The 17,536-nt window shown below is 43.2% G+C and overlaps 2 protein-coding genes, 1 non-coding gene and 1 pseudogene across 36 annotated transcripts in view; 2 read left to right on the top strand and 2 right to left on the bottom strand.

Moving 5' to 3' along the window:
* Setd4 (SET domain containing 4) overlaps positions 1-17,536 on the top strand; it is a 102,787-nt gene that overhangs the window by 13,942 nt on the left and 71,309 nt on the right. For 26 of the 34 annotated variants that reach the window (XR_012447864.1, XR_012447862.1, XR_012447857.1 and 23 more), the window contains one exon: positions 122-248. The exons of 3 other annotated variants lie outside the window; for them this stretch is intronic. Coding sequence is in view for 14 of the 31 variants with exons in the window: in XM_074072696.1 (XP_073928797.1) it covers positions 142-248 (107 nt within the window). In the remaining 17 variants the exon portion in view is untranslated. Of the gene's footprint in view, positions 1-121; positions 249-12,916 lie in introns of those variants that run through there. 5 more of the 34 variants (XM_074072707.1, XM_074072715.1, XM_074072713.1 and 2 more) reach the window with 2 other exon arrangements.
* Positions 1,880-2,598, bottom strand: LOC109685208 (RAD9, HUS1, RAD1-interacting nuclear orphan protein 1 pseudogene; annotated as a pseudogene).
* LOC109685205 (carbonyl reductase [NADPH] 1) lies at positions 9,836-12,711 on the bottom strand. Its single transcript, XM_020161936.2, has 3 exons — positions 12,423-12,711; positions 11,828-11,935; positions 9,836-10,387 (listed from the first exon to the last, which is right to left on the bottom strand). The coding sequence occupies exons 1-3, from the start codon at positions 12,709-12,711 to the stop codon at positions 9,951-9,953; spliced, it is 834 nt and encodes a 277-aa protein (XP_020017525.1). The 3' UTR covers positions 9,836-9,950.
* Positions 13,070-13,233, top strand: LOC141423806 (small nucleolar RNA U85). The gene has a single exon (XR_012448609.1). It is a non-coding gene; the product is annotated as a small nucleolar RNA U85 (small nucleolar RNA).

Here is a 17,536-nt window from a genome sequence, read left to right on the forward strand (position 1 = left end):
GTAGTAGGTAATATACTGTTTTTTTGTCCCAATTAAAAAAGGTTTCACCTTTCAGGCATTTGTGATGGTGTTATGAAATAATGAAATGACAGATTTGTCATTTTTGTTTTTTCTACTTTAGAAATTTGACATTTGGATGGGATGGACCATCTTGGAGGCTACTCACAGCTCTTAAGTTGTTATGTCTGGAAACTGAAAAATTGTAAGTTCCATATGTGTTCATCTGAAGCTGTAGCAACAATCTGGACGTAAGTTTGGATGTGTTTTATTTCTATGTCCTGACCTTTTCTGGAATTCTGTTTGTAGGATCATAATCAGTATATATGCTCTGGGAATTTTTCAGTCTCTACTCAGATTTTTTTCCCCTGTGACCTGGTCCTTATTGTTCAGGGTAAATACTTTTTAAAAATGGGATCACTGTTCAGGGCATGTGTCTGAGAAGATGGGTTTTCCTGGGAGTAAGCAGAGCACCTAACCAGGGTCACCCCGGTTTTGTCCCTGGGCAGATCCAGAAGCCCTGCTGAAGAATACCCCTACACTTTTCCTTGGGAAAGGCAGGTAGAGGAGCCATCAGGGTGGACATGTGACCTGCTCAGATCTCTTAATATTTCCTACCAGGGGCTACCTGTGAGCCCATACTGTTGTGTTATGTCCAGCACATGGGTTCCTCCAGCCTGGCCCTGCTTGTTAGAGAAACCATCTTTCTACTGCCCACTATGGTGGGTGGACTTCCTTAAGATTGTGAGGCCTAACTCCAGTGGTTGGGGGGATTAAATGAGGTAATGCTTAGAAATGACTCTGAGCACAGTGTGTGTAAGTAGTCTGGTGACTCAGTGACGTGTGTGTGTCGTTCGTGATATGATGTCCTTCTTTTTCTGTAGGGACTTTGGAAGTAACAGTTCTATCTGATCTCAACACCAGAATTGCAGTTGGCTTTTTTTTTTTTTTAGTATTAAAGCTTCACATTTATTTGCATATAAACAGTTATGATAAGAAGCCATCTTCCCATTCTACCCATCCTACTTAATATTTACAGTTTTTGTTTGAAAGGAAAACTCAAAATATAAGGCTAAGTGACTCACATGTTCCCGATCTTTCCTGACCCCACTGTACTGAGAGGGAGCTCACTGTCCTTCCAGCAGATGAGCCAGAGTTGCAGAGGCACCATTCACTCATACAAAGTCAGAGTTTAAGGAAACAAAAAATAAGAAAAGAACAAAAAAGGAGGAAACATAAAAAGTCAGAGACCACTTTGATTTTTCCATCCATTAGGCCACAGTGCAAGCTGCCATTGAGCCTCAAAGAGTTAGTATTGAAAAATGTAGAACCAATTAGTCTGAATAAGAATGAAAGGATTAATAACATAGGAAAGAAGAAAGACTTTTCATAGGTGGGCAATATTGCTGTATTGTTGAAGAAGAAAGTAAGCATCAGCTGTGTGTCAAGCTGGACATTCATAAGATCCAACAATTGTTTACAAAGGTGAGATGAGCCAACTACCAAGTAAGAGAAGAACTATAACCTGATGGAAGCAGGTTTCTCTAAAAATGTTCTGCAACCATTTATTTACATACATCTTAAACACTACAAAATATTTGAAATTTTAAACAATGTAAGAAAAATAGGAAGCAAACAGTTCTTGACATTAACTTAAACTGTTTATGACACAAAGTACCTTAAAAAGCAAACCTGGGAATTGGATTCCCTTATAACTCTAGGACTATAGTGAAACGTTTTCTCTTTTGGTATTGTTTATGCTTTATTTTTTCAATATACTGTCTTTTAAGGCAGAAAAATGAGTTTAGCAACTCCATGAAAATGAGCAAGAGATGTTTTTGAGTACTGATGAGACTGATGAGTCTGATGTCTGAGCAACCAATCAGCTTTTCATAAGGAACTGTCTTCTGCTCTGCTTCTCCTTCTCCTTGAGGTGGGCAAACAGGTGGCTTTGCCTCCTCCATGTGACCTTTATCCTGTACTTGTCATTAGGGGTGCGTTTAACCAGAACAGGTCCAGACTCTGGGCTCCTGGGAGTTCCCTTGCGTAGGATGCAGAGTGGAAGACAGTTTTTCCTCTGATCTGGGAGAATGGCATTGTCTTTCACAGATGACCTTGGGATCTGGCTATCAGGGGGAAGCATAAACAAAGTAAGCTTTGTGCTGATGTTCTCCACAGTTTGGGGACTGAGCATGGGAACTAAAGGCTTTCTGGAAATGTCCTTTTCTGATTGCTTTGGGTACTCCCTGATGAAGGGGATCCCCAATATCTCTGAACTGGAAGACTGGAGTTTAAAAGGATAGATGCGGAGACTAACAGATCGATTTTCAACTTGAATGTCTTGACTGGTCTCAGTGATGATGTTTCTGGGGTCTGGGAGTCTGCTTTCTGCTATTGTATCAAACTGAAGTGATACCTAAAAAGTGATGGGACTGTGATCAGTGGTTATGCTGGGCACCTGTTAGTGTGGGTGATGGGATGCTGTGGAGCTCTGTAGTGATGTTTGGGGCCCTGCCTCATGTAGAGCATTTTGTTTGTGAAATGTGTTCCAGGTTGTCACTTTTTAGGAAAGATTGTCACTTGAAGAGAAAAAAAACCTCAGACCTCTTGGCTGTCGACTTGCCTTACTGTCTTGTATCTCCTGGTTTTGTCTGTTCTTTTTGGTTTTGGCTTTTGTTTTATTTCCATGATTGGTAAGTTTGACTCCACTTACTGTGTACCAGTCACAGGGTTGCAAGGATAATAGTATTCATTGTGAGCTGGCAAAGAGCAGCCAATTCCTTTGTCTTTATTCTGGTTACTCTTTCTTCTTTCCTATATTGCTTGGAACTTCTACAAGGAGCTGCAAATGGCAGGAGATTTTAGAGAATCTGCTTATGCAGTGAGCTTCATTGTGATTCTGGAATAATAGAAGGTCTATATTTTGTTTCAGTGTGAAAGTCATCTTTATTCTTGGACAAGTCTGCTGAAATTATCTTACTGGACTTTTCGTGCTAGTACATGCTGGAACAAAGTACTTGGAGAAGTAATTTCAGATACAATTAAAAAGACAAGTTCAGACCCAGCCCAGAAAATACAACATTACTCCATATAAGAAAGTAGTACTGTGCTTGAAAAGGTGTTTCTAGAATATTACATGGTTTTCTGAAAAAATATTTTGATTATGAAGCTACTTGTTTTGTACATTCCATCAGGGATAGTGCATTTCATAGATCAGTATTGACTAGCATCTTAAATTAATAATGTGTGATTTCTGTTTTTACTCTTAACATCATACTTGCACCTTTTTTTGTGGAGGCCGGAGGTTGAACCCAGTACCTCATGCTTGCTAAGTTAGTAATCTACCCATAGCTTTGCATCCAACTTCTTAAGACTGGCTTTCAGTAATTTTTTTCCTTAACTTTAATTTAAATTTTTTATGATTATTGTATGCAGCATGATGTATGACATATTCGTAAGACAAATTGTAGAATGGCTCAATGAAGGATTTGAACATATACTGGCCTCACATACTATATTTTGGTGAGAACCCTTAAAATCTACTATATTAGCAGTTTTCAGGTATACAGTATGCATGTTGTTGATAACTGTAGCCACTGTGATGTACAGTAGCTCTTGAATTTATTTTACCAATCCAGCTGATCAATCCTTCCTTCCTCTACCACCAGTATCTGTTAACCACCATTTTGCTGTCTGTTTGTTCTACTTTTTTATATTCTTCATACAAAACTAGTTCATTGGGTACCTCAGTGGTAGAGCACTTGGCTAGCATGTATATGGCCCTGGGTTTAATCCCTAGCACCACCAAAATGGAAAGTAGAAAACATGTTCATGAATGGTTCATGAATACTAATAGCACTATTATTTGTAACCAAAAGAAGAAACAAATCGATTCATTTACCACTATGTTATATATTCATGTAATAATATACTCAGCATAAAAAGAAAAAACATGTTGCAGTATATGCAGCGTATTGGAGGGTTGAATTTGCCATGTCAGACAAAAATCTTTACATGAGCTAAGAGAGCTTTTAATCTACCCAGTGTGTACCTCTAACAAGATACCTAATGAAAGGAACTTTTGTTGAAATTATACTAGTGAGTTGTCCCTTTTATAGTCTTAGACCTCTAGATCCACTTGTTCTTACTTCCTCTTTTAATTGAATCCAGTGGTGGGATACTAGATAACAATATTGGTATTTACTTGCTGAGAAGGGAAGAGCCTGTGTATTCGCTGACACTTCTTGTTGCACATGAAATTGGGGATGGTCAAGACTCAATTGCAATAAAATTAACAAGTGACTTGGTAAAATGAGTATACTTCTCATCTGGCCATTCTTTGATCTCTGTGATTTTAGTTGGTTTTGTTCTTGGGGATCCTGGCCAACAGACATATGTCAAATTCATGTATTATCCTTCTCATAGCCATATTAATATCTCTGGTTCACTGTATCTCCCCAAAAAACTATTAAATGTCCACCTCCCATCACATGCTAAATGCTAAATAATTTCTCTTAGGCAGAAACTCCACAATAGCAATGATCATGAAGCTACCATAACCTATGAATCGCGTGTCAAGGTTGTCAATCCAGAATGATAACAACAGAGTTGTGCTAAAGACCTCTGATATGAGCATTCAAAATTTGAGGGGAAGTTAGTCACCACTGGCTCACATCTGCAACTCTAGTTACTTGGGAGGCTGAGATCAGGATGGATATTTGTGGCCTGCCTGGGCAAAAAGTTTGAGAGACCCCCAATCTTAACCAATAGCTGGATATAGTCACAAATGCCTGTCATCCCTAGCCACATGGGAGGCTGAGATCAGAAGGATCATAGTTTTAGGTTACCCCAGTCCAAAACATTTGGGTGACCCCTATCTCATTGGAAAAAAGCTTGGTGTGGTGGTGCACACCTGTCATCCCAGCAACTGTGAGAAATTTAAAATACGAGGATGGTGTTCCAGGCCTGCCTTGGAATAAAGCAGGACCCTATCTCCAAAATGACCAGAGCAAAAAGATCTGGAGGCATGGCTCATGTGGAAGAGTGTGAAGCACTGAGTTAAAACCTCAATACTGCTCTCCTCTCTAGTAAATGTGAGTGGAGTTGTTAAATAAAATTTATAAGTGGTCATTGTTTGGACAAAGTCCAATTAGTTGGGTAGAAATCTCAACAAACCAATCCAAAATGGAGTCACCATTGCTAAATTTCTGTGTTGCCAAGCCTAAATGAAGTTGTTTGCCCATTTGAAAGGTCAGAGGAGAAAGAGAAAGAGTGAGAGAGAGAGAGAGAGAGAGAGAGAGAGAGAGAGAGTGCGAAATGGCTAAACAACCCAGTTGGTGCAAGAAACCGTCTGCCTTAACTTTTATGAAAAAAGTAACTTTGAAATGATAGAATCAAAGCAAAGTTTAATTTGCTTTCTGTTTTGGATGTCCTTATCCTTTTCTGACTATGAAACTAAAGTGCTCTGCTCAGCGTATGAGGTCACTCATTCTATTTTATAGGAGGAGAGGCTACTTGATTCTACAACTTGATACAGAAGACAAGATCTTAAACAAAGTTTGCTGTAACTTTTTCTTTTGATCAGTAGAATTTACCCATAGACAAAATCTGGTGTTAAGTTCTTGGCTTACTTTTTGTTGTGCTTGGGATTGAACATAGGGCCTCTAGCATGCTAGGCAAGTGCTCTACTACTTGGGTTTTGGGTGACCCCTCGGTCCCCTTGTGTGAATTTTAAAAGCACAGTCAAATGGTCTTTATGAAAATTAATCTTGCAGGTGCGGGCAGGATATATTTCTCGGTGATTCCCAGTATTTTGCCAGGGGAGGAAATGTTTATGGAGTTCTGCTTGCGTTAAGACATTGACTAGAATGTTCGCTGAAAGTGCCTGCATTTGTGTTTTGCCCAGGATCACAGTTAATGAGTTATATATTAGGTCTTGCCATGAAATATGTACCTATAAAACAAATCTCAACTGTAAAGGAACTCCAAAGGTAGGTCAAGGTACCTGTGGGCAATGGAGTGCTTCTACCCGCTCTGTAGTGTAAACCAAGTATGTTTTATCTGAGGATGTTTGATTGGGGTCTTTGAGCTTTGTAGAGAGCCACTATCTCTTCATGATTCAGGTTTTCCAAGTGCAGTTTGCCCAACTGCCTGTGCTTCTTTCATCGTATAAAGTTAAGACAATAGGTGAGGTGAAGAAGGTGGCACCTCCTGGGTATGGTTCCCTTAAGGCCCCAACCAGTATTTCTCTTTTCCTGGAGATTATTTGAAACTTCATTTTCATGATGAAGAGCTGTTTAGGTTTTCCTTTCCTTTTTTTTTTTTTTTTTTTTTTGGTACTAGGAATTGAACTCAGTGCACTTCCCTTCTTTGGCAGGCATGCTGCCGCTTGAGCCCCAGCCATTTTTGCTTTAGTTATTTTTCAGATAGATTCTCAAGTTTTTAACCATGATCTTCCTACTTAGTTGGAATCACGGGTGTAATCCAACACCTCACTTGTTGGTTGAGATGAGATCTCGTGAACTATTTGGTTGGGATGGTCAGTGATACTTCTAATCGCTACATCCTGATTAGCTGAGATTACAGCTGTGAGCCACCATGCCTGGCCCATTTTGTAATTTTTTTTGAGGGAGCTTAGCTTGTCTAATTTTATTTTCAAAATTTTGAGCATTTCACCAATGTTGTTCATTGTATTAACATGAAATTGTTTATAATATGCCCTGGTTATCTTTTAATATTTTTTAGTGCTGCTGCCTCTGTCATTCCTGCCATGGAGAACTTGGTCCTTTATAGTTTTTTTCCTGATGCATTTGGCTACATTTTATTCATTTTTCTGCAGGAACCAGCTTTTCACTGGTTATTCTCTATAATTTCTTCTAATTGTATTGATTTCAGTTCTGATCTTTATTTCCTTTCTTCTGTTTATGTGTGGTTTCAGTTGCTAATATTCTATAGTTATTGTGGAAGCTGAGGTCAGTGACTTGAGACAGTTCTTTATGGTACTATTTTAGGAGCATCCTGTAGACATTGGTATGTTTTAAATTTTTCATTCAGTTAAAAAAATACTTTCTACTGTACCAGGAGGCTAAGGCCAGAGGATCTTAAGTTTGAGGACAGCCTGGATTATATAGTGACACCCTATCTAAAGAAACGAAAAACAAAACAAAAGAAAAAAGCACCCTAAGCCCAACCTTTCTAATTCCCCTTTTGATACCTGTTTTTGAACAAGGACATATAGAAATATACTATTTAGTTTCCAGCTACTTGGAGCTATTGATTTCTAACTTTAATGCCATTATGATCAGAGAAATTACTGGGTGTGACTTCACTTTTCCAGAAGGGTTTTAAAAGCTGAGAGCTAGTAAAGCGTATTTTTTGGTAAAATTTGGTGACGGAGAGAAAAGGAATGCAAGCACAGACTGCATGGATGAATCCAGAACTTGAGCAGGGCATGTTCGGGCAGCAGGGCATCTGTTCTGTGGCAACAGAAGGGAAGGCAGGTATGTGGTGGTTATCCTCCAGAGAATCTATTTTCAGTTTGAAGTGTCAAAGTGGAGGTCATTGGTTAGAGGGGTTAGTTTGGGAAATCTAGAACAGTCAGATTGCAGGTGGAAAAGTAACTTTATTAGAGAATTAGGCAGCATTTCTGGGCCACTGGGATTGTGATTATTAATTTCAGAGTGCAGTCTCTTGTGATTCCTTCTCTCAGTTGTATAGCTGAGTATAGGCTGGAACTGGTGGTTACAGATGAGGATTTGTGTTTTCTGGACACATACAGAATGGAGAGCTTGCTAGGGAAGAGTGATAGCGTTGGGCTGTGACTCTTTATTGTGAGATATCGTGCATGTTTCTAAATTGTAGGTGTCTGAGAGATGTATATGCTATCCTATCTTGTGGACATGTAAGCAGCTTCTTCACAGTGGACACACTATTATTATCTCTATTTTTACTTCAACTCAACATTCCTGAATTCCATGTAAATCTGCACCCTATAGCTTTCCTTTGAATGATACCCTTAATATTACATCTATCTGGATCCTTAATATTATAATATCAGATGAATAATCATATAATATATTCAATGTGAGCTTAGTTTTATATCTACATGATAGTCATAATTTACTTTTGTTTCAAACTTTGATTTTAGCACCACGTACCTTATCCTGCAGCTGAAGAAACAAATCCTTAGCAATACAGATGGAATACCTTGTGTGCTACCTGAGCTGAGATTTAACCAGATATTTGAACTGGATTGTTTTGTTTTCTTTAAAGCTCTTAACAATGCTAGCTGGTATTAATGTATTAAGAAAAAATATCTGTACAGTTCAACTATACATTTCCAAACTAGAACTTGAGATATGACGGTCTTGACCTAGACATTGTTGATCTTCAGGTGTCTGTTTACAGAAATAAAATAAGTAGGAGGCCATGAACACCCTTGTTGAAGGGTAAAATCTGTAAAATAAACCTCACTTTAAAATAAGGGCCCTTGTTTTCATGGGTGAGCCCTTTTCATGTTTCTGACCCTGGAAATCACTGGTGAGGAGAGAAAGTTCCCGACAGTAGAGGCCTTGCACAACACACATCAGTTCTGTGGGAAGGAGGATGGAGTGGACAGTACTGGATGCCTCCTGGAGCCCATCTTTGTGACAGGCAGTGAACAGTGCTTCTTTTTGCCACAACTTCAATTTCAGTATGTGATGACAGCACACACTTTGCACGGTCATGTGCCAAGCACTGTTTTCAACACTTAAATTAAGACATTAAATCCTTTATTATCCCCAGTTGACAATCGAGGAAACCAAGACACAGCAAGATGTTGTCACTAGGCCTCCTTCGGGTCATGCACTAATGGAACAGAGCTAGGAATCCTCCTACCTCCTGTTTCTTTTTGCTCTTCTGGGTTTGAACTTAGGCATGTTAGGCAAATATTCTACTGCTGAGCAAGATTCCCAGCCTCTCATCATGGTCAGAAAGCTTTCGCTGGTGGAGTGGCCCAAGCACTAAGAGGTGCCCGCCTAGCAAGTGTGAGGCCCTGAGTTCAAATCCCAGTACTGCCAAAAAAACCTGAGAATGTGTAATGTCTCAAATAATACACATTTCTTTCAAAAAAAAAAAGAACTTTTAATAAATAGTAGAAAAAACAGTGTAATAGACACCCATATATCTACCTGTGCTCTGTAGTCATGAACATTTTGTTATAATGTTCATTTCTGTTTTCCTGAAATGTGCGAGTATTTCAGGCTTCATGACACTTCATCCTACGACATTCACGTGGAGCCTCAACAGTCATTCTTTCATCTTTGAGCCACTTGTCACTCCTTGCCATTGGCTATGTGTCTACCATTTGGGCTTTTTAAAGAAACCAGGTCCACCACCATAAACTTCATGGTGTTGGCTATGTTTCCGGAGGGGCTGGTAAACCCAATTCCAAGAACCAAAACCAGCTAGGGCCCTTGGTTTCCATAGTGAGTCTGCCTTCCTGTCACCCAGTGGCAAACTTGAGTGCTTACAATAGACTGCGTGGCCAAAAAGAGCCACAGATAATACTACCTGGCTCCTTCTAGGTTTGCCAACCCCTGAGTTATACTGTCCCTTCCCTTTACCTATCTTTTATGTAGATTTTACTCCAGATGGAACTGATAGGACATGAAAAGAACTACAGAGATGGACATGCCTAAAGAACCATTTATTCACCTTGATTTTCATTTGCAATTCCCAGAAACTGATTTTTTTCCTTTGTCATAGAAGAAATCAAGAAACAGTCCTGAATTAGCAACTACTCAGTGAGTAGCTTACTCAATTGCTAGTAAATCAGTTCACAGAGTACATGATAGGGTTGTTTTTATATCTTATTTCTTTTATTTGGATAAGAGTATTTTGATAGTATAGGTATCCTTTGGGTCATCTCAGAACAGGTATAAATGGGAATCATGGAAGGAGGTGAGCTGAGCTCACCATTGTTCAACTTTTTTCTCATAGACAAACTGGCCATGAGGGCCCTCTGCATCCTGAGGCAAAAGGGCCAAGTACACAGGGGTCTCTGCTCCTTCTTCCAGGCTTTTGGGGGCTGAGGGTCCCGCCATGTCTGTTCTCACCCACCCTGGGCAACAGGCGTTCAGGAAGATCTTTTCTCCTCTTCTCTGCTCGTTGAGGTTCCTGGCATGGATTCTGGACAGGACTGTGACACCGATCTTAGTCACCCCATATGCAGAACTGGGCCAGCCTTCTTTCTCGTGTACTCCATTCTTGGTATCTTCCACAAACTTGTTCATGAGTCCCACCAGCTCCTCCTCTGTGATGGTCTCACTTCGAAACTTCTTCTGTAGCTCTGGGCTACAATTTTTAAGAGCTGAGAGACTCAGGGTGCTTGACACATTCACCACTCTGCCTGAAATACATCACAAATCATTATATAGAGAGGTGTACAAAAGAATGATGAATATAAAATTTGCTGGGACTTTAGATCAAAAATTTCCATTTGAGTTACTATTAACCTTATGAGTTGGAATATGAGTACACACAACATTATTGTGTAGCCTAAGGACTTCCATTCAGTCTAAAAGTTTTGGGCAGGTGGAGGAGTCAGGTAACAATAGAAAGAGCTGCCCTTTGAAGTCCTGGTGAACAGTTTTAGAAGTAGTAGAACCTTCTGTGAGGACAAGATGGGAAACAGGATTTGAGAGTAAGCTGTACATGCAAGTCCTCAGCTCCAAGCTCCACATTCCATTTTTCCAAATGTGGCTGCTGGTCTTTATTGGTGTGATTTAATGAGTGGTGGTTCACCTGGTCTCCAGATCACATGGGGTCAGGATTAGAGCTGTTTACAGTGAAAGAAATAGGATAGCTTGCTATGCAGGGCACAGGTATGTTGATAGGGACTGCGGTTAGCCTGGAGGTGGAGGGTCAGCTCGTGGTGATCTCTATGCACCATGCTAAGGACTTGGGTTTTCTCCTGAAGGATCTTTGGGAGGGGAGTGGACAGGCAGACAGTGTGCAGAGGCCTATAAAGGACAAGGCTCAGGAAGGTGGCCTCCCTGGAAGGTTTGCAACTGTGCATCTTGACAGCCAAGGGCCTGTTGTAGAGCTGGGATGAGAAGGATTTGGGAGACACTCTGTGGCCACAATCTCACAACAGTGATTCTGAGGGGCAGGGCATGGTACACCCCAGGGATGCTGGTGGGTGGCCAAGAAGATTCCCAGGAGATGGGGCGGGGGGGTGGGGAATATTAGGAGGATGAATCCTATGGACCTCTAATATATGAGAGGATTGTAGGAACCAAAGATTTTCTGAGGAGACTATTGAAGCCAGACTTGAAGAATCAGAAAGAACCAGGTGTGCAAAGATTAGTGAAACAGACCATGAAGCCATTAGAGAGAAAAGGGCAATGTAGCAGAGCCATTCCTTTAGGGTGGAGGCCTAGCAAGAAGGCAGGTGCTGCTGGGGGCTAGTGGCTCATGCCTGTAATCCTAGCTATTCAGGAGGCAGAGATAAGGAGGACTGCCACTTCCAACCGGGCTGCTCAAGGGTATGGGAGTGGAGGTAGGTTGGGGGTGGGGGGAGTGGCTGGACATGCTGTCAACAATGCTGGGCAAATACTTTGTGGGATCCTACTTAGAAAACAACGAACACAAAACAGGGCTGACTGAGTGGCTCTAGTGGGAGAGTGCCTGCCTAGCAAGCATGAAGCACTGAGTTCAAACCCCAGTACCACTCAACCCCCCATCCCCCGCGCCCCCGCGCCCCCTTGCAGTTTGAGTTGTAGCAGAAGAGGATGGGAGTTGCAGATGAGAGCTCAGGCAGCCAGGGCAGATCCCCCACCAGACTTACCTTGGGGTTTTATTAGAGGGAGTAGCTCTGTGCAGATATTTCGGGTACCAAAAAAGTTAGTTTTCATTGTCACTTCTGCTTGAATGTGAAAGGGTGTGGGATCAGCCACTTTTAGGGGAGAGAAAGAACAGAATCTTGAATAGTAGCCAACGGGTATAATTTTGCAGCGTTAAAATGTTTGACATCTCGTTACAGTAAATAAACCCTGTGATTAATTTCATAACTGTGCCACTGTCAATTCTGTGCTTTGATGTTATACTACTTCTGTAAGATGGCACCATCGGGTAAGCTAAGGGAAGGCTGCAGAGCAGGAGAGGAAAAGCCCAATCACAGGAAAACTGGGCGAAGGAACCCCTGGGGATGATCCTTAGGACTTAGGAGTCCCCGCAGGGTAAACACAAGAGTCTATGGTGTCTGGAGCCTTCCCAGCCCCAGGGGGCTCTGCAGGCGGACCTCTGCTGCTCCTCCCTAGGGGTTTGCCCTGGATCCCACGGGCCACAGGTGCCCCACTCCAGCGCCGCCCAGACAGGCACAGCCCACCCTGGCGCTTGGCACTCGACAACCATCCTCCACGCTGCGTTTCCCAGCCCCTTACTCTTGAAGGCGATGCCCGCGTTGTTGACCAGCACGTCCAGCCCCCCGTACTCCTTGCGCAGAAAGTCGCGCAGAACGCGAATGCTCTGCAGGTCGTCGATGTCCAGCTGGTGGAAACGCGGGCTCAGGCCCTCGGCCTGCAGCTGCTGCACCGCCGTCCGGCCCCGCGCCTCGTCCCGGGCCGTGAGTATCACGTCCCCCGAGAACTGGCGGCAGAGGTCACGCACGATGGCGAAGCCGATGCCCTTGTTGGATCCGGTCACCAGCGCCACGCGGCTCGTGGACGACATGGCTGGTTGGACAACGCCAGGCTTGAGCGGGTAGTGAACTCGCAATTTGGCTAGAATGAAGGCAGTGGTGCGTCTCGCAGTTTGTACCTACGGAGTGCCCAGCGCGCAGGCGCAGCCGGAGGCCCTGCCCCAGCAGGGCGTGGTTAAGCGGGAACCCCCCCGAGGCTGCAGAGAAGGGCTGGGACTTTTCAACTACAAGTGCAACTACCCAGCTCACAAGCACAGCTCCCAGGCACAAGTCTTGGGCTTTCTAAACGTGGCTGCTCGTGTCATTGGGGTCTATTTAATTTGTGGTCGTTCACCTGCCTTCCTAGTTACTTGCAATATTACAGTACTTTGCCTCTAAATAAAGATCGGGTTTCAGGTGTGTAATCTTGGTAGCCTTTCACAGCAAAGGAAAACCAACAGGTACTTTTTCCTTTTTTTTGAACCGCCTTTGTTTCATAGGGGTGATACTTCCAGTTGCCAGAAAGAATTTGTGGAAGGTGGAGTCAGAGTAGGAAAAAGCCATGTAAAAAAAAAAAAAAAAAGAGAGGAAAGATATATAAAAAAAAATTGGTCCTAAAGTTGGAAGCATACAGGATGTTGTTGGGGGAGTGCAGAGGAGCCTGGAGACAGGAGAGGTCAGATTATGGAGAGCTCTGTGAACCATGCTAAGAGCTAGGACTTTTCACAGAAGTTTTGGAAGGTGAGTAGCCAGGCAGACAATGTGCAGAACCTGCTCAAGCAACTGGTCAGGCCACGACTGGTGGCTGCCAGGGCTTCCTGCTGGCATTAAATAGCCACTCACATTGACTCCTTGGTAGATCTGGGCTGACCCTTCATCCCTGCTTCTCTAAGGTTTGCTTCCTATTTCTGCAACTGTCCACATACTGGCAGTTGTGTCTGCAGTCTTCTTTATGCACTTTTTCTGAAGGTGTAAAAAAATTTTGCTGCAACTGAATTCTTTGGAGCTACAGCTGTGGAATGAGCTTAGAGAAGATGAGGGGTCAAATCTGTTGAATTTCCCCCTCAGTACATTAAAGCAAAGCTCCTGGCTTTCCCTTGATCAGATTTTCCAAGAGTGGTAGGAAACGTTCACTAAACAACCGCAGGTTACCTCTCTGGGTCACTGAGCATTTGTAAGGTTGTCATCTTACCTGCATGTGATCACTGTAGTGTATAAGTTGGGGAGAGCTCACAGAAGGTTGATCTACACTCAAATTAGCTCATCAGAATGTGCCTTTTAACTCCATTTCCCACTCCCCCCCCCTTTTTTTTTTTTTGCTGTACTGGGGTTTGAACTCAGGCTTTGTCTACTTGCTAGGCAGGCATTCTACTGCTTGAGTCACACCTCCAGCCCTTTTGCTCTGGTTATTTCTTTCTGCCCAGACCAGCCTGGACTGTGACCTTCCTATTTTAAGCTTTCCACCATTGCTAGGATGACAGATGCATGCCAGTATGCCTAGCTTTCTTCTGTTGAGTTTGCGGTCTCTCAAACATTTTTTGCCCTGGCTGCCCTGAAAAATGCTCCTGATCCCAGCCTCCAAGGTAGCTTGGCATGACTGGCACATATCCCCCCACCGGCTTTGGTTGAGATGGGGCCTCCAGTACTCCCAGCCTAGGCTGGTTTCTAATCCCTATCTCCTTGGTCTCAGTTTTCTGAGTAGCTACAATTAGAGGCATTGAGTACTGGTTTTAACAACCTTTAAAAATAAAGTAATGCACCTTTGCTCAGAAAGTTTTTTTAATGGTGCAGTGGTGGGAAGTGAATTTTCCTCACTAATTATAACTTAAAATAAGGGAATAGGGAACCATAAGATCAAGTTTCATTTCTGTGCTGGCCCATAAGTAATTACCATGCACAATTGATCATTTAATCTAACTTTAGTCAAAATGAATGCATTTAAGAAACTCTGGTTTTAGTTTCAATGGCCACACTGCTCACTATTCAATGACTACTGTATTCTGCAGTACAGGTAAGAATATTTCCATCCTTGCAAACGTATTTGTTGCTCATTTCTGCTTTACAAATTAATTACCTTACCCACTTCAGGGTAGGTTTCTAATCAGTTGCTTAAGAAAAAGTTAATAATCAGGAAAAGTTCCTTGGTTTTTTTTTTTCCCCCCAACTGTAATTTTTACTGAGATATTTATAGTTTCACATAGACAGTTCTAAGAAATAATAGACTATACTTATTTGCAAAACTCTAGGATAACATCACACTTAAATGTTGAAAATAAAATAATCTGCCAATTATATTCAGATTCCTACTGTTTTGTGTCATTTATGTGTATTTGGTTTTATATAATTTTGTCCAACCTGTAGGCTGTGTATGCATCACAGTGAAGACTCAGAACATCTCCACTAGCTCAAGGGCTCTCGTGTTTTTTTTTTGTAAGCAGCACTCCTCCCCAACTCAGTTCTGTGCCCCGGCAGCTCAGCATGCACTCACCATGTCTAGTTAAGAAGATTCTTTTTCAGCATGTAACACAGATGAAGTCATACGGCATGTGACCTCTGGCAAGTATGCATTTTCACTCATGATGACCAAGCAGTTTCTGTTTTCTCCTTTATCTCAGTGTTGGTTTTGTCTACTGTTAGCCAGCCTCTCTCAACACTGCTTTTTTTCTGTAGCTTGAGTCACTGTTGGTTGGATTTAATTCAGTACAAGAGCTACTCAGAGACAGCTCATGATATACAAGAAATCTTGAACGTGGTGAGGTTCCTAGTGAGAAATTAGGAGTCAGGAGTAAGTTAAGGAAAGGGTTCAATTACTAATTGAGAGCCACACAATAAAACAAAGGAAGAAAGTCACAAAATGTTTTTCACTCCCATTTCACTGTAAAGCCAGTGTTTCAGAACTGGGCAGCAAAACAGGATGACCTAGAGATGCAGAAGAGGAGGCACTGGGGGGTGGGGTGGGAGAAGCACTTTGAGAACTATTTCCCAGAGTCTGAGAAATAACCTCAAGCCACATTGTTCTCTCAGTACATGGCCATAAAAGGAACCAATAAATCTGCATTAGTTCAATACCTAGTTGGCATACGAAATTGGGTAACACCTTACTCTGGTGAATAAAAATCCCTAGAACACTGGAGAGTTGGCAACCCACTGGGGACTCCTCCCTTTCCCTCAGGGGCTTTTGTCCTTTCCTTAATAAATTTCCTACTTCTATGCTCACTCTTTGTGAAGTTTTTCAGCTTCTTGAGACAAAAACCAGAATGCAGACCCTCCCTCTGGCTAAACACTTAAGCCTGCAAGGTGGAGTGGAGGGTTTCTGTCCTGCACAAATCTCCCATATTACTACTGTCTTAAAAGGCAAAGCAAGAGGGCCTTGCCTCACGATTTTGACAACCTTGAATCTAGTTAGCACGAATCGACCCTTCCCACACTGTGCTTTTTGAAATCAAATCACTAAGTATGGTCATGATCCAAGCAGGTGGGCAAAAATTGAGCTCTCTCTCTCCTGGAAGGACATTTAGAGTTTTCCCAGAGTTTCCCAGTCCTGGGTTTGGGAAGAACAGGGAGATGGGTTGGCAGCTGGCGGAGGTCCCAGCGTGAAGAGGATGGGTGAGGAGGGTCTGTCATGGCTGGGGCCCTGCGCCTGGGTGGCTTCTCTTAGTAAGTGCTGTAGGCCAGCACTTTAGAAGGCGGGGGTGTTGGGGTTAACAGTGAGGACAGCCATGTTAGGACCAGACTCTCTGCCCCCCTTGCAGGTGGCTCACTAGAAACTCCCCACTGAACCCCAAAGACTGACCAAGGGCAGTTGTTAACCTTTATGTCTGGATGGGTGCCAAGGACAATGGGGCAGTGACTTAACCACAATTTATCTTCTTGGTTGCTTAGCAACGGTATCCCTTAGTGACCTCTGTGGCCAGCGCTTCTTGGTTCAATTGAGCACAGACAGTACTCAGGAGACTCTTATTTCAGAGAACAGGGATTTTTATTCAAACAAATTCACAGGGCACTTTCCTATGGATGCTAATGCCTGTCTCTGCTACCCTAGCCAGCCAGGAGTTACTCAGACCTTCCCGCAAGTCTTCTCAGCGGATGGGTGGAGGGGGGCGTAGCTGCGCCCCGGGGGATCCTCACTGCCGCCTTCAGTGCGGGTCCAGCTCACGGTTCACCAGCGACACCCAGTGGTCGTCGGGAGAAGGGGCGCGCTCACAAGCCGCGCCTGCCTCTATGGCAGGGTCTCCGATGTCAAGCAGGCGAGCAAGGCATTGGGTTCTAGCCTGAGTTTATAGACCCTGTGGTGACCTCACCACTTCTGTTATTAACACAGTCATCTTAGGGCTGGCTTATTAGCATATCAGCGGCCATCTTAGGTTTGGCTCATTAGCACATGAGTTTGTCACACTCCGGCTGGCCTCTAAGCCCTAACACACACTAGCTAATACTTCAACACAATACAGTCCATCAATACAGTAACAATCTTATATGTGTTCACCACACCTTCCTGCTACTTTTCCGCTAACCCCGGGATATCTAGCCCAAGCCTGTGTGTGGCAGTGGGCTCTAACTCGCTTGCTGGAGTCCCTCTCCACAGGGCTCCTGCCCGAACAATAAACCCTGTGCAGGTGTTTGAGCTGTCTCTCGACCTCTTCCATTTCTAACACGGGGACACTGAACTTTCCCACCACGGCTTGCGGCGGAGGAGGAGAAACTCCAGGTTTTGGATCCGGGTCCTTGTGAAAGCTGGGCACACTGCGCAAGCGCACTCTCGGAGGCGGCTGCGCGCGGTGTAATAGGGAGGGCGATGTTTCGCTACTGAGCAATTGGAAACCCGTGGGAGGCGGATGTGACCCGGAAGGACTTCCGGGTCAGGGTGCGCGTGTGAGG

The sequence above is a fragment of the Castor canadensis genome, chromosome 5 (assembly GCF_047511655.1).
Source record: "Castor canadensis chromosome 5, mCasCan1.hap1v2, whole genome shotgun sequence".
Lineage (NCBI taxonomy): Eukaryota > Metazoa > Chordata > Mammalia > Rodentia > Castoridae > Castor > Castor canadensis.